At 43.7% G+C, this 22109-nt stretch overlaps 1 protein-coding gene across 13 annotated transcripts in view; it reads left to right on the forward strand.

Annotated features, from left to right (window-relative positions):
• SEMA6A (semaphorin 6A) overlaps window positions 1-22109 on the forward strand; it is a 129480-nt gene that overhangs the window by 48486 nt on the left and 58885 nt on the right. For 5 of the 13 annotated variants that reach the window (XM_061150943.1, XM_061150952.1, XM_061150950.1 and 2 more), the window contains exons 1-3: window positions 7460-7479; window positions 16832-16969; window positions 19490-19607. In XM_061150943.1, the coding sequence (XP_061006926.1) occupies window positions 16870-16969; window positions 19490-19607 (218 nt within the window). In that variant the 5' untranslated portion in view covers window positions 7460-7479; window positions 16832-16869. Of the gene's footprint in view, window positions 1-124; window positions 384-469; window positions 489-7390; window positions 7480-16831; window positions 16970-19489; window positions 19608-22109 lie in introns of those variants that run through there. The other 8 variants (XM_061150948.1, XM_061150944.1, XM_061150947.1 and 5 more) reach the window with 5 other exon arrangements.

A 22109-nucleotide genomic window follows, 5' to 3' on the forward strand; every position in this document is an offset into this window, starting at 1 on the left:
GGCTTTCCCTCGTAGCTGCCCTCCTTCAGAGGGCACTTTTCACCCAACATATCCCGTGGGTACAGTGGGTACCTTGCCACTCATCCCCCATCGCTCTTCTCATGAAGTTTCATTCTTTCTCTAGTCAATGACCCCTCTTCTCTGGGAGAAGGCATCCTGGGAGAGTCTCTGGTGATCGTTCACAGACGAGAACACTCATTCCACTTGTGAAAAACTGGGCATCCTCTGGAGATGCTTTGGAAGCAGCCTTTGCCATGGGACGTGAACGCCAAGAAAGGGCAGTCATGCCAGAGAACGTGCGGCCAGGAGCTGCCCAGAAGTGAACAAGCAAATGAAGGAAACATCAGCTCCCACACACAGCTCTGGAATCTTGCTTACAGAAAGTAAAATTTTAAATATGAAGGGCATTTGCTTCGAGTTCATCTGATTCGTGGTGTTCGACTTCATCACGTCCTGCCTTTCTGACTTGGTTACATTTTTATCTGAAAGTTAGTAAATTAGGCAGCTATTCATAAGGCACATGGGGTGGTTGTGATGTTACGTGAACTACCAGCCGCTGTCTATATTCATCTGTGTCACAGATGGAGTTACAACTGCTGACCCTCCAGTGCCTGTAAGCGTACCTCACCCTCCTCCTGTATTCCAGAACATTACCACTGGCTGAACATGCTGTGAGGGGACGGGATCCTGGGAAAAACTGTGGGAATTGGCAGGTAGCAGCAGGCCTGTGTTCCAGGTTTGCCTTTGGAGACACAGATTAAAAAAATAACTAGTTTTGTTTTGTCCCAAAAATGAAACACATACATAAGGGAAAAAATTTAAAAAAAAAACATAAAACGACACAGCATAAAAAGTGAGTTTTTCCCCACATCTGACCCCCAGTCCTTCCCCCCTTCAGAGACAACCACTATAGTTGCGTATGTAACCAAGCTGAAATATTCACCACAGTTTTAAAAAATTAGTCAGTCTGACTTGTGTTTCAGTTTTCACTTAAAATTTTGCCCCTTTTACAAACGCTACAGAACGCAATGCGCTGATATATAAAAATAGTCAAAGCCACTTGGGATCAATATCAACAAATATTTAACAAGTGCTTTCAGCATACAAAACATTGCCTAAGCAAGCCATTTCTAATGAGGATTTCACACATATATATTTCCTAGTTTTCTGGTGTATAATCAGCTAATCTAATTTAATGTCTTTGTACTAAACTCTTTTCTCAGAAACCAAGATCAACCCTTCCTTGTCCCCCACCTCTACCCCCTCGTTTATCTTCTCATCCTTTCACACGTTCCTTGATTGGAGATCTGTTTTAAGACCAGACATCTGAGTGGGTGGTTCATTCATGGCCAGAGTATTGTGTCTCAGACCTTCTTCAGATGGACTGGCTTAAGGATCTAATATTCCCCAAAGAAATAAAACTTTTCCAAGTTGAAGAAGAAGAGGAGCTGCAGAGTTTTGTGCTCAAAGACACATACGTGTTGAAGGATGGGAGATGGTCCATGACAGAGCTGACATCCCCATCCACCTCTCGTCTGCAGAGGGGGAAACACGCCCCCAACTCTGTACCCCACAGGAGCACTCTGGGCTGACTGAAGATGGGAGATCCCCAGCCCCCTCTGACTCCAGCCAGCAACATCTGTACGTCTTCCCTCCAGCTGGCTGGCCCAGCTGCTGTGTTGTCAGGAGAAAGTTATGAGTCACTGGTAAGGGATTTGAGACAAGAGTGGAGTTAAATCATCTCTTGGGCTCTGTGTGTCATTGGCAATTGAGCCTTAGTAACAAGCCAGAGGATGACATGCATCCCTAGGAAGGCCACACACCAGAGCTTAACTGTATCCCACACGTCAGGATCTTCCATGAGCCTTACAGAGATGGAAGAAGCTGGGCAGTATGCACACGGAATATTCCCAGCCCAGAAGGCTTCTGGTCATTAGGTTGTGACCATCTATCTCCTTGCACATACTTTTTGGCTACTAACCCGTAGCCTCTACAAGCTGCTCAAACTGGGATCCTGAATGAATGAAGCCTGGTCAAAGCCCAACAACATCCTCTTTGATCCTTTGATTGCAGGCACGTTATTTCATCTTAAGAGCTTGAGTCAACAGGAGGATTGTGCTGGACCACCTGTGGTTTCCTGCTGTAAGCAGTGCTTCCTCAGTATGTGGGAGGAAGGACTTGTCAGAGGATCCAGGAATCATCAGCAGTCAGCCTCTCTACCGGGACCTTCGATGTTGTCTAGTCTAGCCCCACATCCGATGTCTGGCTCCATGCACAGTGTTCCCCCCATCCCAGCATTCTTCTGGCCTTCTGGCCCCTTAGGGGAGCCAGTCCATGTTTGTGTTACTAGGACTCCTAGTAGGTTCCTCCTTATTTTCAGCAGAAGTTATCTTCTCATAATTTCTGTCCACTGATCTTAGTTCTACCCTCGTAACTGTCTTCCAGGTTTTTCTTCAGATATCTGAAAATACCTCTCCTTGCCCCTTGCATCTCCTCTTTTGTTTTTAACTGATCTGTCAGAAACTATTCTGATGCTCTTCCTTGGATTAACATTTATTCCTTATTCAATGAATGACTGTTGGGAATTCACTGTTCCCAGATGTGGAGATACCGTGATTAACAAAAAACAAACTTGCCCATACACAGCTTATATTCTAACGGAGGGAAGGGACAGACAGAAACAAATAAGAATATAAATGTAGGAACATCAGTGAGGGACAAATCCATTACAGAGATTTAGAACAAAGGCACTGGGCTGTTTTCAGGGTCAGGGAAAGCTTGTTGAAGGATATGACATTTTAACTGAGTTCTGAAGGACAGAAGTGAGCCAGCTGCGTAAAGACTGGCATAGGGGAAGATTATTCTAGGAGCAAGAAGCGGCAAATCTAGAGGCAGGAGTGAGAGCTGTGCATTTGAGGAAATCCAGACTGAGAGGTTGGAGCAAAGTGGGCCATGGTGGGGTGGAACAAGACTGGGTCTGGGAGATGGGTGACACCTTTTGCACCCAGGATAGAGGGTTTCAGCTCTGTTGTAAATGCAATAAGGAACTACTAGAGTTTCATGCAGAGGAGGACATGATCTGATCCATGTTTTTAAAAGACCATCTGTTGCTATATGGAGAGTGAAAGGATGGAGAACCAAGTGGAGGCAGGGAGGTTAATTAGGAAGCTACTCCAGGCAGGAGCTGACGGTGGGTTAGATGATCATAGGTTGTACATAGAAAAGAGGACAGATTCGACAGGTGTTTTGGCTGTAGAATCAACGTCGTTATTGTTGTTTAGACACCAAGTCATGTCCAACTCTTTTGAAACCCCGTAGACTATAGCCTGCTAGGCTCCTCTGTCCATGGCACTTCCCAGGCAAGAATACTGGAGTTGCTATTTCCTTCTTCAGGGGGTCTTCCCGACTCAGGGATTGAACCCTCGTCTCCTGCATTGGCAGGTAGATTCTTGACCACCAGGCCACCAGGGAACCTGGATGTTACCTCTCAGTGCTGTGAACTCTCATCATTTCCTTTTACTTTTCCATGCTTTCTACTTTGCTACAGCTGCTCATGGACTATCTTCTGTAGTAGTCGTGGGGCTCCTCGAGGGCAGAACCCACAACTGACCTATGACCTGGGTCTCCCCCCCCCCCCGCCACCCCTGCACAGTGCCTTGGTTGCTGGTATCAGACTCCTGAGTGAATGACAGGGTAAGTGAGTGAGTCAAGGTGGAACCAACAAAGGCAGTTTCTTATTTTACCTTCAGTGCCTACCCACTTGTATGATATTTTACTCATGCTTCATGTTCTTACTGGTAACCCCCAAAACATTAAAGAAATAATCCATGATGTGCAAAAGCTATGCTCCTTTGAAGTAAAATAACTTGCAAAACATAGGAAAATGACGAATCATGACCCTCAACCTTCAAATACACCCTCCGTGTGAGTAGAGAGGTTTCCGAATGTCCCTCACTTCCAGATGAGGCAGCAATGCCTGGGGAACAGGGATCATCTTGCCCTCCTGCTCTGGAGCACCTTGCTCCCTCCTCACTGAGGATTCCGGAGGAGATTCGGCCTCTCCTGTCTCAGTGCTGCTGGAAGGGACCGATTATTAAATCGATTAACACGAGGAGCACACTGCCCGTTCTCGCCTAACACTTCAGAATGACTTTTCTGTTTCTGCTCTTCGGAGAGATGACAATTGTGTTAACTGAGCAGGAAGACTATTGCTATTAGGGTAGGAAATCATTCTGCCTTAGTCTTCACTTGAGTTATTCAAAGTGAACCAGTGGACTCTCCCTCCCTTTCAAGAAGTTCATGCATTATGCCCTCTCCTTGAGTTCCATGGCTGTGTTTTTTTCCATCTCACTGCTCAGACCTTAGAATCCTCACCAGGGAAGGCCTGGGTGACCCAGAGGCACCTCTGCGCTTTCCAGTAACCAGGCAATGAGGAGCTTTCAGAACCATCTGTGTATTTCCTTTGCCTCCTCCACTTCCTCCCCTGAAAGGTGAGCCCGCACGTGCAGGGTTCCTGGGTGACCAGCCTCCCTGGCACGCCTGCTGGGCTCAGCCCAGGTCACACATTCGCTTTCTCTCTGATTTATCACATCCCTTTTGTCTAACCCTCAGCACTTTAATTTGGTTTCTGCCTGTCACCCTCAAGCTTATTGAATAATTTCACTTCTCCTCCTGATTCTGGTCTCACTCACAGAGATGGTAATTATACCGATTTGTCTGCTGGGCTATTAATTACGGGAATTGTGGCTTATTTATTTATTTTTAGACTCGGAGGCTAATTGCTGATGGCCATGTGCTGTTTTCTGCCCCCAGATAATTTGGACTGCAGTGATTAACCTGGTGTCCAGGTTACCTGCTATTAACCATCTGCCTCCATTTTATCCCAGAGTTAGAACTGATTACCATTGCACCCAATGCCCAGCATCCCATCCATGAGAAAGAAAGGAGGGAACAGTGTGTAGAGGAGCCCCTCAGACAGGAGGGTGAGAGAGTATGACTTCTTCCTCTGCCACCCGCCCAATGCCCAAGATAAGTGTTGTCCTCCCAAAATATTTTTGAAATTCAACATCTTCATTGTATTCATTAATCCTGCAACCTAGTAGTATTCTCCATGAAAAGAGAATCGCAGGTAACGCAGGTTCAATCCCCTGGATTGGGACAATCCCCTGGAGGAGGGCATGGCAACCCACTCCAGTATTCTTGCCTGGAGAATCCCATGGACAGAGGAGCCTGGTGGGCTACAGTCCATAGGGCTGCAAAAGAGTCAGACATGACTGAGTGACTTAGCATGCATGCACATTTAACAAAGCAGAGGGCAGGCTCTGCCAGCCCACAGTTCCCACTGATTACAGGGACTGGGGAAAGCCATTACCAGCGTCATTCCACGGGGAAGAGAAAAATTACAGGCTGCAGGCAATCCTTTGGAGAAACCACCACCAAATGAACAAAAAAAAGCCTTTGAGGTCTTTCCATTTGGGCTTCCCTCATAGCTCAGTTGGTAAAGAATCTGCCTGCAATGCAAGAGACCCCGGTTCAATTCCTGGTCCGGAAGATCTGCTGGAGAAGGGATAGGCTACCCACTCCAGTATTCTTGGGCTTCCCTGGTGGCTCAGCTGGCAAAGAATCTGCCTGCAGTGAGGGAGACCTGGGTTCAATCCCTGGGTTGGGAAGATCCCCTGGAGAAGGGAAAGGCTACCCACTCCGGTATTCTGGCCTGGAGAATTCCATGGACTATACAGTCCATGGGGTCCCAAAGAGTCGGACACGACTGAGTGTTTCACTTAGAGAGGAAGGAATACAGCACTGCCTGTGGTTGGCTGTTCAAGGGGAGGAACGTCCTCGCCAGGGGAGGGGCACCGTGCCAGGTGAGCCTGTCACCTTCTGCCACTGCTGGATGTCACCACTCACTCACGAGAGCCTTGGAGCCCGTCTCTACCAGGATCAGCCCTGCTCTGTGAGCATCACTCAGCTGTGCCAGCCTGCCCAGTCCCTGGTATGGCTGGGAGCCTGGAAGCCTGTCGTGATGAGCACAGAACAGAGGAAATTGAGACTAGATGACCCCGTCAGCAGTTCCTAATCTCTGAATTATTCTTGCAAGCGAAGTATAACAAGATATACAGTTTTTTCAAAAAATGAAATCAGATTACATTTTTTAAATTCTATGAGAATCTCACAATACACCTAGGGATAATTAGAGAGCTCCATGCGTGGGTACGCGCATGCTCAGTTGCTCAGTCGTGTCTGACCCTTTGTGACCCCATGGACTGTAGCCCGCCAGGCTTCTCTGTCCATGGGATTCTTCAGGCAAGAATACTGGACTGGGATTACATTTCCTTCTCCAGGGGATCTTCCTGACCCAGCGATCGAATCCTCATCTACTGCATTGGCAGGCAGATTCTGCTCTAAAAGATCTCCTTTTCCCTTTTTTTCTTTTTTTCCCTGTTTTTAAATCTCTGCAGAGACAGAGGAATATAGTTCTATAGTCTCTTTATCAAAACCTTTGAAACAGATGTGCGTCAGAAAATTTAAAATTTTTCCGATTTCCGAAAGGTAACTTGGGACATATCTCCCAGTGCAGGCAATATCTAGTAATCAGCTTATTAGTGTTTTTGCAGTGAAATGTATAAATATTCATCCTAAGAGAGAGAGTGTGTCATGCCACTGGAGGTCAAGTTTTGTCACCAAATGAATAGGAAAAAAAAACTCTTGATTTGGGGGGGGCATTGTTACTGTTTTGTAATTGCAAATAGAGGATTGTATACCTGTATTCCAAACACTAATTTGCTTGTCTTTCTATATCCCACCACCAAAATACTTCAGCTGGATGCTGACCGCCTCCATCTCAGTGGATGGAATTGCAGATGGGTCTGTGCAGTGACCTTTAGGTCACCTATATAAGGAATCAAGTCACTAAGTGGTAGAGGCATTTAGACAAACTCATAATTTCCTGGAACTGACTCTCAGTGGCCTTAAGGAAGCCTATTTTCAGGATGTTTAGAAACAGTTCTTCATTTTGAAGGTAGGATTTCACATTAAAAACAAATGAACACTTTAGGGAGTGGGTAAGTAGTAAATAGTGCTCTTTCGACCCCAATCCAAACTGATCCTGCCCTAAGTAAACCAAGCTGGACTAATGAGTCACTTTCATATGTGTAAAGAACATGAACAAAGCCAGTAAAGATATTTATTTCAGAAAAGTGCAGTGATATCTACCAGATACCATAATAAACTGAAATAGGTTTAAATGTATGGCTTTGCAATTTCCCTCTAGTTTAATGGGACATAAAGTGGACTATTTTTTTTTTCCTTTTCATAAATGAAATGAATTTCCTAAAGAATATAAGAAAATTATGGACATTCAAGAGCCAATGCTTCCATCTCATTTCTGTTCTGGATGTGTCTACACACAGAGAGACAAACAGATAGTCCGCTGTGTATGGAGATTTCTACTGCTGATAAGTACCGGTCAGCAATATCATGGTATGTGATGGAACAGATCCTGAAATTATAGTAGGTCTAAAATCAGAAGCTTGTAGTCAGATATAAACTCTACTTTTGGCTTCAAGGATACTGGGAGAGCATCAGAGCTCATTGAAACAGATAATAAATATGATGAAAGATGGCATGCAGTAAACACCAGAGAATCTATTTCAAAAGTTTAGTTTAAGGAAATCATTTTTACTCCCTGATCTTAAACTTCTTACCAAAAAAGCAGTAAGAATTTATAGGATTCTGTCAGTTTCGGTCTTTTGTGCTTGGTGATATTGTTATTTGGGACTGTTACTCAGAGCTCAAAAGGAGAAACTTGCAAGTTGTTCTTAATTCTCTCCGAGCCATGTCTGCGGTGGACTTCCACTCCAAGATCAGGAATGAGCACAATCAGTCAGCCACCTGAGCCTCAGAGGTATGGCTGGGAGATTCTGTTTTCTGTAAATTATACTGAGAGCAAACACAGGAGTAATTACAAGGGAGAATTATCTTGACAAAGGGCAGCCATTGCTCTGTTTTGATTTAAATCAGCTCAGGGTTTTGACAAATGTTCATGGAAAACTCCAGTCAGTAATATCCTTCGTTTGTTCCCTTTAAAGTTACTCTGCAAATATCTTTCTAAGGGCTGGCCAAAATTGCCTTCAATTTAAACATGTTAGTTTTGCCCTCTTTCATTTTTAATGAAATCACAAATGTGTAGAAAACCAGGGAGAGTAATATGACAATAACTCACATACTCAGCACCTTGAAAGAATAAATGCCAATATGCTCAGCTGTTCCCGCAGAATTTCCCCCAACACCACTTTTTCTTCTTCTGTCATATTCTTAGAAGGAAAAATAATCATATACCATCTTCTGAGCTACGCTTTGAGCTACTTTCTTTAAACTGAACTTTGGGTGAAGTTAAAAAAAAAATCCATTCATTATTTCAGACAAATATTTGAAATTCCTTAAGCAGAGAGTGAAATGGCCCCATTTGAAAGCATCTGAAAGTCTGATCGGCATCGAATCGCCCGTTTCAATGCCTTGCTCTCCAGACGCGCCCTTCAACTGGAAATGTCCTCCAACCTGCCTCTCCTCTAACCCCCACCATCCACAGTGAACAGTCTTGCAACCTGCCAAGGCTTTCTCCAAAGAGAGGTCTCGCTGAGCATCCCGCCCACGTTCCTCTGCAACACCTGCACCCTCCAGATAGTATTCTCCCCAACAGAATTTTAATTTCTTTTGGAAAAATGATTGTCTAGGTGTTCTATTTTTGGACAATGATCTAGAACTGTCAGGCCCACCTGCTAGGATAGCAAGGTCCTGAGCGGGACGAAGAGATCTAGTTTTTTCCATCTCTGGCTGTCTCAGCATCCAGCACAGAGCCTGGCTCCTGGCAGAAAGCAGGGAACCAGTAAGAGGGAGGGCAAGTGATGGAAGTAATGAACATCAGGCAGAAAGCCAAGGACAAATGAATGAGCCTTGGCTTCCTCTCCGAAAGCCACGTAACATAGGGACAGAGCTTGGGGTTGGCGTCCGGAGTCCTCAATGGCTGCTCAGCGTTGCCACTTCTCAGCTGCACTACATTTGCCAAAATGACCTCACTTCTCAGGGCCTCAGTTTCCTCAACAGCAAAACAAAGCAGGTATCTGTTCCTATCTCTGGAGCAGATGTTTGAGGGCAGCAATATTACAAATGTCGAAAAGCACAGAGACGGCAGGAAGCTAGGGTGTGACGTGGGTGAACATGGCTGGGATGGTGGCAGCTTTCTGAGATCAAGGAGTTTGCCACAGTCTTTTCTGCATAGATTGCCAAGATCATGCCTGTAACTATGGAGCCCTAATGAGTCACAAGACTGTATCTGAAACAGCCAAGAAAAGTGCATTAAATGCATCATCTCAAGCATTGATGGGGTGGGGAGAGCCTTGGTAGAAAGGAAGAAAATGATCATAACAAAGACTTTATCACCTGAAAGACCAGACTTGCCTTCTCTCCCCCAAAGTATCATAGGTTTACAACCAACCTTTATTTTTCTTAAAAAAAAAAAAAATTTTTTTCTAAAAGGACTTCTGAATTCACAGCTGTTTTCCTGCTCCTTTGTGACAGTGATTTCAGATCTAAAATAGGACACCTATTAAACACAGTCGATATTTATTACTGTACTCCACTGAATGCCATCATCCTTCTCCAAAATGTGTTGAAGTTCGGTCTGTGCCACTTCCCTTTCCCCTGACATGGGAGCTTTTATGTCTCTGTTAATGGCTGAGAAGAGGAGGAGAAAAAGATCAGATGCTTTACTTGAAGGCTAGCGCTGTTTTTCTCATGTGCATAAAACTTGCATCTTCACACAACATCACCCAGCAGGTGGCCAACATGACCTGTGAAGACTGCGTACAGCAAACATTTCAACCAGACCAGCAGGTCCCAGTTGTTCCTACCTCTGTGTGGGAAGGGTTCTTCTGTGGCCATCCCTATCATGCTGCAGCCCTTGGAGCAGGAAGGCCCAGGCCAAGGAAGGACACCTGCTGTTTAAACACTCCTTGATTCTCGAACTGTCCTCCTGGTACGGGAATACCCTGCAATCTCCAGCATTCAGCAAACTGGGTTTTCTGCACTGACATCCGCTCCCCACCTCTTCTCTGAGCAGAGGTTCCCTACTTGGACTTGAAGGATGTCCAAATCTATTTATCCTCTCAGCTCCTGAAATAGGCAGCTTTGTTTTCACCCTTCATCACAGACAATGTTCTCCATGATGTATTTATTTTAAAGCATCACTCTTGAGGGGGCTGCCAGCAGGCAAGTGGTTCTACTTAACACAGAGGTGTCACAAGCTCATCTATACCTCCTAAAACTGTGGTTGAGAAGCATTTGAATCTTTCTACCACCTTCAGCCTGCAATCACCGGGCTATAAAGTAGAATGAGCCTTTGCATGCCTATATGTTTGCAAGCAACTGTGCACTCCTTTTATAGATTTTTTTTTTTTTTATTACTGAAGCCATGAGGGACTTTCAGCCACTCTGTCCACCTAAGCACAGATGTATCAACCTATATCCAACTATGATCATTAAGTGAAGTTTCCATTTATGCCAGCCTCTCTCTCTTTCCAACCTTCCTTCTGTTCCCCTTTCTTTGACATGCTAGGAGGAACATCCACTTTGGCATCACATAGCACTGGCTCAACCCAGGTGGTGCTAATGGTGAAGAATTTGCCTGCCAATGCAGAAGATGAAAGAGACACAGGTTTGATCCCTGGGTGGGGAAGATCCCCTGGAGGAGGAAATGGCACCCCACTCCAGTATTCTTGCCTGGAAAGTCCCACAGACAGAGGAGCCTGACAGGCTACAGTCCATGGGGTCACAAAAAGTCGGACATGACTGAGCAACTATGCACGAACCCTGGCTTGGTTTTCTGGCTTTCCCCTTTTACTGACGTGCTGTAAATATTGACCAGACATGTTACTTATCCTTTGTGAGCCTCAGTTTCCTTGTCTGAACAGTGGAGAGGATATGGCCTGTCTCTCTGGATTGCTGTGATATTTAAGTAAAATAACATACATGTGTGTCACACATAGAAGGTCCTCAATAAACTTTCACTCCCACCCCACCCTTTCACCAGTGTCCACGCCAACGTTTTCCTTTGCACTTGTGAGAGTGCTGTGATTCACATTTTTAAAATCACACAACGTGAGCTGTGTGAGACATGTGAGACAGACTCTCCCTCCAGAGAGGAAGCTTAGGGGCTGGAAGGAGGATGGAAGGGATGGAGGAAAGGAGAAGGAGGAGAGAACTGCTTCTCCCACTGAAGACATAAAACTCCAGTTAATCTGGGAATTCAAAGAATCCCAAGAAAAGCTGTTCAAAGGCAATTTTTAGTACCTCACCTGAAGAATGAGCAGATGTTTGTGGAGGGCTACTATTTTTTTTTATGTGCATTATCTCACAATCTTGAGAAGCGATTTTAGCCACTTTCATGATGAGAAATCCAAAGCTCAGAGATCTTCAGCATCTCTCCAGAGGTCCCAACTCATGAGTGGGGCAAAGGCATTCAAGTCCTGTGTTCCTGCCCTCTCCTCCCACTGCCTCCCTCTATGATTAGCCATCATTTCATCTCAAGGAAAAGCTTTTACGCCAGCTTCACTTCAGATTTTTTCAAGATAGTCATGTTGTAAAGACAAAGATGAAGAGGTCAGAAAGCTGGGCAATAAAAATGAAAATGTCATCCTTAGAGTAAAACCTGACTAAACTCCAAATGGGACTCAACAGTAACAACCGTGATCTTCTCAACCAGGTCAGAACTAGCTCTGGGCCTTGAACTTTGCCCTGATGCTGACAGTAGGCAGCATCACAGTTCTTTGCCCCAGCTTGAGGAACCTTCCACAGTTACTGTGCTGTGAGCAAAGCTGAAGACAGCCTGTTCCCTTCCTCCTGTTTGCCACATACAGAACCAGTGACACAATATGGCCCCTTGAGTTTCCAAACCATGTGCAATTTAGGGGCAACCAGGAAAGGATACTGGCTTCCCTGGTAACTCAGCTGGTAAAGAATCCGTCTGCAATGCAGGAGACCCCAGTACAATTCCTGGGTCGGGGAGATCCCCTGAAGAAGGGAAAGGCTACCCACTCCAGTATTCTGGCCTGGAGAATTCCATGGACTGTATAGTCCATTGGGTCACAAAGAGTCGGACATGACTGAGGGACTTTCACTTTCAGGAAAGGATACAGAAAAAACCCAGCCCTATTCTCTTTGGAAAGAGCACCTGCTAGGTGCATGGAGTTTGTTCTGTTCCATCTCAGAGGGGGGCTAACACAATCGCCCCCCCAGAGCCCAGCTGCATCTCCCGCTGTCTGGAGCCCCAGTGCCCACTCTGCCTGGACTCCTGCACCTCCCATCCCAGCCCCACACCTCCAGAAGGTGTCTGTGGCCTTGCAGCATCCCAGCTCAGGGTCACTCCATGTACTGTCCTCCCGAATCACCATCACGTACTTGCAGAATCACCTAGAATTGTAATTGTTCTAGTCTTAGAGCTCAGAGCAGTTTTGGTAGGCCATTATATTTTATATCCCCTCATTGTTGGGGTGACATAGATAGGCGTCAGTGCGGCTATGAGACTTACCCAGCGTCACACCTTCTGTCTATTAATGATGGCGTAAATTAATGATTACCTTTTAAACTTCCTATGATGTTAGTAGAAAATGTGCTTTTTAAAAGACACGTTAGCAAATGCTTTTCCTCACAGGAAAAAAAGGGCTACTACCATCATTTCCTCTTTATTTCTAGGGTACACTTAAGAGTTATCATCAAGAGCATTTTGCATTTGCAAGTTTCCAGATAAATTATTTTCTCATATTACCACTTACTATTCAAATGTTCACTGGGTACCAACATTCTGGAAGAATGGTTGTAACAAATCAGATGCAAGCTGTATCCATGTAGCCCAGTCGAAGTACAGTGATGCTACAGCTGAACACATAGATAGTACGTGGAACAGCCCACTTGGGTCTTTAAAAACAGCAATGCCCATTGACTTGCATGTATCGACAATAACTGGGGTTTCCATTTACCCCCCCGCCCCGACCCTTGTTGTACAGAAGTCATTGTGTCAGTAAAAGCATGAAGCGAAGGGGATGTCACAAGAACCAGAAATGGTTATGAAGTCAAAGAATGCGGTCACAAGTGGTCACATCTTCCTTCTTATTAATCAGATTAATTTTACAAGCACCACATGACTGAGAAGCCATGATAAGCCCACCCGGCCAGAGAATTGCTCACACTTTGCCCAGTACTAGTTCCAATCCTCTACCCACTACTCCCCAAATCCTGCCCCAGAAAATTCTCCTTGGGCTCACAAACCAGTAGGACTTGGACAAACTGACTTACAGAGAGAAAAACACTAAATTAGTTGCCAACATTTAGAAAAAAAAAAATAGGAGATTTAACATACAACTCTAGATTTCTGGCTTCTTAAGGAAAAGAAAAAATCAGAGAACTAGATTTGTGGGCCAACAGTGCACCGGGCCAGCACTCCGGAGCTGTGTGGCTGCTGTCCACAGGAGAGGGGCCAGCCCTCCCCCAGTGGAAACATTCCCACCATTGTCTTAGGAATGTCTTTTTTACCCATAACTTCGTCTGCCTGTTCTTAAGGTTTTCCAGTGACTTTTGTGGGTTAGAAAAGTGTTGGAATATCATGTTTTAGGGATGGTATATTTTACACGGGTCATTTCTCTTCGGGCTAAGAATAATGGAAGGCTGAGACGATGTAGATGGAAAATTCAGGCCTAATAAGCTTATTTTTGAAGTAAATGTTTTTGTTTAGAATCCTCATATTGATAGTCTTCCCAGGATCTAATTTTCTGGGTAGCTGGTTAAGTCCAAGTCATTTTCAGCCTATACAAGCACAGTCACAGACAGGGAAATTGACAAGAGTCTACAGATGCCTATAAATATGCTATATGTTGTTGTTGTTTAGTTGCTCAGTTGTGTCCAACTCTTTGCAACCCCATGAGCTGTAGCCCACCAGGCTCCTCTGGCCATGGGATTTCCCAGGAAGAAATACTGTAGTGGGTTGCCATTTCCTTCTCCAGGGGATCTTCCTGACTCAGGGATCAAACCCGTGTCTCCTGCTTGACATGTGGATTCTCTACCACTGTGCCACCTGGGAAGCCCCATGCTACACTTTACAGAGTTTCCAGATCACTTAAACAACCCCACAGCAGCAGCTCAGCTAGCTCAAGATGTTGAAAAGCAGTGAAAAGTTCTAATTTGTTTTTATTCTCCTGGGCTGGTACAAGTCTGTGTGCTGTGTTCTTAGCAGGGAAACTCAGCCCATGTTCAGCAGGATAGAAAATGACAATGTGATTGTATTGGGATCTCTCCACAAAGTCATCATTTCAGCAGGAAAATATATTGTCTACTTATTTACAAGGGTTAGAGCCCAAAGTTGTGTACGAAGGGAATGATACATCAAAACCTCAGCTGAAGAAAATTATAAAGCATTCACGTGGACTAGCCAAGATTAACCGGGACTGCCAGAACACTTTCACCCATATGATGTACACGTTAAAAACCTGATGACATGATGAGACGAAGACACATAAAACAGATACTTTTCCTGGCATAGAGCCCTCCTATAAACCTGGAGATATTTTAAATAACCCATCTCAACCATGACTGGGGCAAGGTATAAGGATTGAAAAAAAAAGCCATTGGATTGCATAAGAGATTTCCTCTTCATGCGTTGCTCTTCCTGCCAGCATCTGGGTCTGGGAGTGTTGCATCAATCCATACAATCATTAAGATGGAAAAAGTTAAAATTAGGAGATATATTATTAGCTGGAGGTCATCTATACAAAGATGGATGTAATTGTGGGAGGATACAGACTCCTTTGTCATGTCAAGAAAAGTTAATCTTTAAACGGATACAGATATTCTCAAAGATTTCTAAAGGAATGAGAATCTGTCATTGAGTCTCCATTATTCTTCTGCAGCATGCTGCAAACTCTCAGAGGTGAAGGCTTCTGTATAATACTATGATATTGCTCTTGAGCCCTTAGTAAAAGGTTGCCACTTCGTCTTATCCAGATACTTTCTGATTGGGGTCTGCTTTATGTTTTACTTACTCCTGTGATTGACTTCTCTTCCTTAATGTTATACTGAACACAAGCCCTGACAAGCTAAGTCAGGGCATCTCAGAGCTTCCCTTTGGGTTTAGATTCTCCAGAATAGGAAGAACTGGCAAATGAATGAATGGCTAGAGCACTGCTTTTCACCTGTCTGTAAATACACATTTGCATCTCTGGGTAATGGACTGCCCTGTGAACAAGTAATTATTTAAAGTTTACTTTTAACCTACACATCAGAAATGGAGATATGGAATGGCTTAGGCTTTTCTCTCAACCTCTCTCCCTCTTTGATTTTCAAGGTAAGGCAAATTAATTAATGTGCACTTTTCGACTGAACAAATGATTAAGACCCAGCTGTGTCTGTGAAATTATCAGTTGCAATGCAACACTTGGGGCTTGTTAATGCTTTTTTTGGCATGAAGAAGAGACACACAGGTATCTAATATTAAGTGTGTTCCAAAAAGCGTCAGTTAGCAGTTTGTTTGCCAAATTAACTTTCAAAGACATGTAAGTTGCTAAGTTTGACTTTATTACACCCAAATCTTAAATGATTGATGGACTACCATGAAATAGCTTTGTTCAAAAAAGACAATCTTTGGCAGGCTACTTCAAAGACTTTACAAAGATAAAAAGATATCCCCATTTTACATTAATTTCCCTGATCAACAGTTATTTGAAATATGCCTGAGAATTATGCAATATGTTCTGTCTTACGACTTTCCTTTCACTGTATCCAGCAGCCCCACATGGGAATGTTTCTACTTGTAATGATGTAGGAGATTTTTTTCCTACACATAAAGAGCATCTTTAAGAAAATGCAGATGGGTAGAACAGTATATCTGGCATTTTTATTCACTACCATTTCACCACATCTGACACTAAAATATACAAAGATAGGGTTTTTTCAAAGTCAACAATACTATTCAGGATGTGGTTTCAGATGCTGCCTGTAACATTCTCCGCAGAGTCTGAAAGGATCCATTTCTTTCTTTTTAAACATAGATTATGTGATTTTATTTATGTCTAAGGTCACTATAGAATTACTGTAGAATTACATAACCAGGAGTGAAAATCTCAACTAAGGGGTCAAGGGGGTAATGGGAAATCATTCAGCAGAGCCTGTACAGCTGTTGAGGGCCAGGTGGAACGGTGGTGTTTGTGGCTGAGAGCATAATGCTTGAAGGGAACTGTCATTTAGGTCAGTATGTCAGATATTCTGATTTTTCTAAAGAAGGGTAGAAACCTTCTAATTTTTCAGTATTGGGGAACTATTTCAAAATTCTGAAAGATCCTGGGCTGGCCACATAAAACATGTCTGGAGATGGCATGCTGCTCTAAACCTGCTGAGAAGGAAAAAAAAAAAAGTATTTACCTTAAAAGGGGGGAAAAAAGCATTCTCAATTATCCACATTTTTTCAGAACATCATTTCGTGATTGTGAAATAGTCACACATAATGGCCTCGTGATGGCTCAGGGCAAAAGAACCAAGACTCTTGAGTCACTGGTTTGGGAGAAATTTTGCAAAAGGGCTCCTATGCATGAGGGAGGAGGGTGCAATGGGTGATAAGACAGGTTCCTTCTGCAAAATAGCATCACGGGTGTATCCACAATAGGAAAGATAGAACACAGAGGCCCCTTTCTCTAAAATTTATCTTCAAGGCCATTTGATTTTATGGAATGGAATAAAACTGACTTGCGAAAAAAAAGAAAAGAATAAAAATCCCTTCTTTGCTCTTTGGCAGGGTGAAGTAGAGAAGGAAAGTCTCCCCGCTGAACTACTATGAGGTCAGAAGCCTTGCTGCTATATTTCACACTGCTACATTGTGCTGGGGCTGCTTTCCCAGAAGATTCTGAGCCAATCAGTATTTCGCATGGCAACTGTAAGTATCGACCTCTCTCTCACTCTCTCCTTCTGCGGGCACTTGTGCCTACATCAGCTGGCAAAACACACACATTAAACAGTTCATAGAAGAGACTTGGTAGTCACTTAAACTTGTGTGGATGGCATGCATGTGGGCATGCTAAGTCGCTTCAGTCATGTCCAACTCTTTGTGACCCCATGGACTGTAGCCCTCCAGGCTCCTCTGTCCATGGGGATTCTCCAGGCAAGAATACTAGAGTGGGTTGCCATGCCCTCCTCCAGGGAATCTTCCCCACCCTGGCAGCGCCACCTGGGAAGGTGGATAATTCAATTCTAGTCAAACTGGTGGGATGACTGTTCTATGAATCCAATAAACGAGCTCGTGGGGACACACTTGTGTGAGGATTTGAAACATCCCTCAGTACCTCCAGTGAAGTCTCAGTCACTACAAGGAGGCTGTGATCACACCTAGAAACCAGTTTTGGGAGAACATCACAGTCTTCTGGGTGTTGCCAGGATTGCACATTTTCATAAGGTAACTAATCCAGAGGCATTGTTACAACAGAAAAGAAGACTGGGACAAAAATCAACTTTTGTTTAGACTTAGAAGTATATCATTGCAAGACTTAGAGTGCTGCTGAATTCCCAGTGGACCTATTTTAACTGTTCATAACTTTCTTTTGATCTCTGCTTCAATATCAAAGGTAGAAGGCACTATGATGAAAAGGTCAGTTGACTCCTCAAAAGAGGATAATTCCACCTGCGTGTGGAATGAAATAGACAATTAACTACTTTTTTTCCTTTTCTCCAAAATATTTTATCACAGTAAAGGGGAAAGCATTTTACCCAAATATCTATCATCACAGTAGTTATCCTCAAACATTGAATGAACCATTAAAAAGGTATTTAACAGTAATATTAGGATACTAACGCTGTCCACCCAGCTTTCTGCTGGACAGTCTAGGTTGTAAAAAGAAGTAATTTTACATGAAGGTGAGGTGGCAGGGCTTTACACCTCTAATTAAGAACAAAAGTTAGGGCATGACTAAGGACCAAACTGTGTAGTTTGAAATCATCATTCTTGAAGTGGCGTGCGTGCATGCCAAGTCGCCTCAGTCGTGTCCACCTCTTTTGTGACCCCATGGGCTGTAGCCCACCAGGCTCCTCTGTCCATGGGGATTCTCCAGGCAAGAACACTGGAGTGGCTTGCCATTTCCTTCCTCCACCTAACTCAAAGTACTAAACCTATTATTAATAAGCATTTATCTCCATTTGAGATAAGTATTCTATCTTCGGTGCCCCTGTGCAGAAAAGACCCCAGGAAAAAAATGAATAAATAAATAAGAAAGAGACCCCAAATATGCTACTGAAAACCTACTTCAGTGGACACTCAAATCTTTGACAGGACAGAGACAGGAATTAATTGTTTTAGCAACTTCCTTGCTGAATGGGTGGATAAAATTTCAGAGCAGTGGAAGGGAAAGTACAAGATAATCCCATACCAAGCGTGGCTGTAAGATATACTGATGCTCTCCAATAAGAGTGAGTCAGACTCAGAGGCTACAGGGATTTAAGGTGTATGGGTCAGAGCATTAATCTATGAATGGATTTTGAGTCATTATTTATATTCCTCTCACCCCCCCCCCAAAACAACTGCCTTTTAAATGTGACTCATCTCTTTTTCCCCCCTTAGTTTCTCTGAAGGACTGCCAGTGCTCTGGAGATCATAGGTTCAAAGGCAGAGAGATTTTTGAGCTGTAGGTATTTCCAAAGGTCAGGTATTATTACAAATTGCCTATTCTCCACTGAGGAGAACTGCAGAAAAAGGGAAATAGGCTCGCTGACTCTCTAGGTCAGGGAAAATTCCAGATCACCCGACTGGCTACACTCAGTTTGACCCTGTCCTGTCAAAGCCCCCATTTCTGTGAGATTAGCCAATTGCTTAACTCAAGAGTGAACTTCCCACAGTTCCTAGAATGCCAGCCGACCTAGTGGAGCTGCCTTCAATAGTGGATTATTCCAGCTGGACGCCTGTGGAGACTGCATTTTCCTTCTGGCCCCTGGACGAGGGCTCTTGCCTCCAGACCACATTGCCTTTGTGGTGATTGATGGGAAGGCTGCTTTGAAATAGTTTTGTCCGGAGACAAGATCTTTGGCAGACTGCCCCTCGGGCTTAGCACTCTAAAGAAGATGAAAAGAAAACTGGGGAAGAAAAGAGCACCTTCATGCAAAGGGTTCACTGGCAAGTTTAACCACCCCCCCAAGAAAGAGGGACAAGTCAGAAAGAGTGACACTCAGAAATCTAAGCCCAGGCTTATTAGCATCAGGAAATGAAACTGTAACTCGATTATCCTTAAAGACCACTTTTCTATCACAACATTTCCTAAAATAACAGACATGGGTGGAAAATGGTGGCATGGTTGAACTTCAATATGGTTTTGTTCTGTGGCCACCCCCCCCCCCCCGCCCCCGCCCCGGTCCTGTCAATTCTTGGCTTGATTCCCTCTTCCCTCTCTTGCCCCATGTCCTCTTTTCACAGATACAAAACAGTATCCGGTGTTTGTGGGCCACAAGCCAGGACGGAACACCACGCAGAGGCACAGGCTGGACATCCAAATGATTGTGATCATGAACAGAACCCTGTACATTGCTGCCAGGTGAGCCCCCTTTCCCCATGTTTGCCTTTGGAGCATCCAGCGGTCCTAATACCTAAATGTCCACACTCTGCCTCACAGTAAAGATCCTGACATTCCCAAAGAGAGCGTTACTTTATTTAAAGGCTACTTTCATTTGTCAAACAACCATTCTTTCAAGATTTTCTGTGTCCTTTTAACTTGATGATGTGGATTTGGATAGAAATAATTGCATATTTTGGAGTTTAAACTCAAATAATCCACTGTTTATCTTGAACATTGTGTATATACATATATATGTATATACACACTTACAGTATACACAGATATTTACTCAAGCATAGGGTAAAGTGTTCTCTCCTTGATACTTGCTAAATTAAGTTGAATACATTAATTTAATGTATCAAATTAAGTTGAATGGGTGTGTGGGTGGGTGTATGTTAAACCTGTATTTTTGCAGATAATATATAGTATATATTACTACTTTAGCAGAATGGCAGCAGCCACCCAGTAGAAGTTTTTGATATGGATCTAGTTCAGAAAATACTCATCCACTGGGGAAATGTTATTCAAACAGACCATGCCTTAAGGATGAATGGCCTGGCAAGAATACTACCCAGACAGGGATCATATGGATTTAGGTGTTGTTTCAACTCTACTCTTAACTCACCTGGACCATAAATTCTCTGGCTGTTCAGTGTCCTTTGTTAAATAAGAGACTAGAGTAGATTATCTTAATGGTGTCCCTTGGGATTCTAAAAATACATGCTCCCCCACTGGGGACAGGGGTTGTGGCTTATTCAAAATATTTCTAAATAAACAGCAACAAGGAGCAGTATCTTGTGGGGTCCACTGTGGTATAACCTGGGTCTAGACTGATGAGTCGTTTTACACTGGGAAGGAGAAATAGAGATTATGTTTGTAGTACCTGTCTGGCTGTGAGCACAAGTAAAGAACAACAGTCCTGGATTCCTTCAAAGCACTTAGATGTTCTGAAAATACAAGCTATACAATGTAAAGTTAAAAAAAAAAAAAACACTGGCTAGATTAAAATATCCTATGAGTACCCTACATTTTGGTCACAGGGAGCAATGCCAAAGCACTTTCTAAAAATTCTACTTCATAAACACTTAGTACATACTTGTTGTATGTGCTATATAAATTGCAAATATAGTTGTAAGTTTTTTATAAATGTTAATTCATTCAATCCTGGGGGGAAAAAAAAGCCCTTTGAGTTAGAGCTATTATCATCCCCATGTCTTCCGGGAGGAAACCAAGGTGCACAACGGTGGAATGACTGGGTCAGAACGACACGGGCAGGACTTGAACTGGAACAGTCTTGCTCTAGAGTCTGGGTCAATACTCTCTGTGCTCTGCAGTCTGCTGAGCCATAGAAGGCCTACCTGTCCTGGTGATAACCTTCTAATAGCTGTTCTCCGAGAACAGTAGCCACTGTGGGTATTCATTAAAAACACTCCAATGAGTCCCCAGTAGCCACCTCTCTGGAGAGTATTAGCTCCCTCTTAAATACCATTTTCAGTTTCCTAAATGTAACAGGGGTGGAAGATTACGTTTGTACCCAGTTAGCTAAAGGCTGGTCAAAACAAATGATAAAACATTGTATCTGTGAGAAATAGGCTGACTCAAGAATCTTCTATGAATTGTTCACTTTGCAACCCAGTCTTTATGGGGAAAAGAAACATAACCGACTACCTGATGACTTTAACTTGGGTGTGAAACAGTCCAGGGGGCACCAGAGTTAGGAATAAGGTGCTGTGCAGACTTCAAAGTGACCAATATTACACCTTGTTAAAACCAAGACTGTTTCATCGTTAACTCCTGACCCCAAGAAAAGGAGAAAGGAAAGAAGGAAAAAAAGGAGAAACATATTCACTTTTGTAACTCTATAAAACAGACTCATCTTTGGTTAAAGGTCAAATCTTGCCCTTGGTTAAAGGTCAAATCTGTAACAGCCTAGTACTGACATGTTGGTTTTCACTTTGTGCAGTCACTTCCATGGAATACACACCCCTGGAAAAATTCCTAAATGATTTCTGTGGTTTGCATATTTAGGGTCTCTCCTCTCTCTTTAATTTCACATTTTCCAACAGAGCCCCAAGAGATCCACGTTCCTAGGCAGCCACTAACATGATTTAAAGTGAAATCCTTCCTCAGACTCAAGTCATGCCAACATAGTTCAATGATGCTCACTGGAGAGAAGAGGAAGTCCTAGGATTAAGTCAGTTTGTGTTTAAGTAACTGAATTCAGTAAGAGCAGCGAATGAACCTGGGATGCACACACGGTGCTGGTGAAAAACCCCTGACCCTTGATCTGTGGTTTAGCATAAAGCATTGTTCTGTGTGCTGGGCAATGTGATCTCTTGGAGACTGAAAAATATTGCCACTGTCCAAAAGAGATTTCATTCATAGAATTTTTATTTTTAAAAGGCTCCCCAGTTCTTCTAGACAATGGGTGTCAGCTATCAGAAGCCATGTCCCCAGCCAGAACCCAGGGACTGAGGGAAG

This window comes from Dama dama, chromosome 9, assembly GCF_033118175.1.
Source record: "Dama dama isolate Ldn47 chromosome 9, ASM3311817v1, whole genome shotgun sequence".
In the NCBI taxonomy this organism is placed as follows: domain Eukaryota; kingdom Metazoa; phylum Chordata; class Mammalia; order Artiodactyla; family Cervidae; genus Dama; species Dama dama.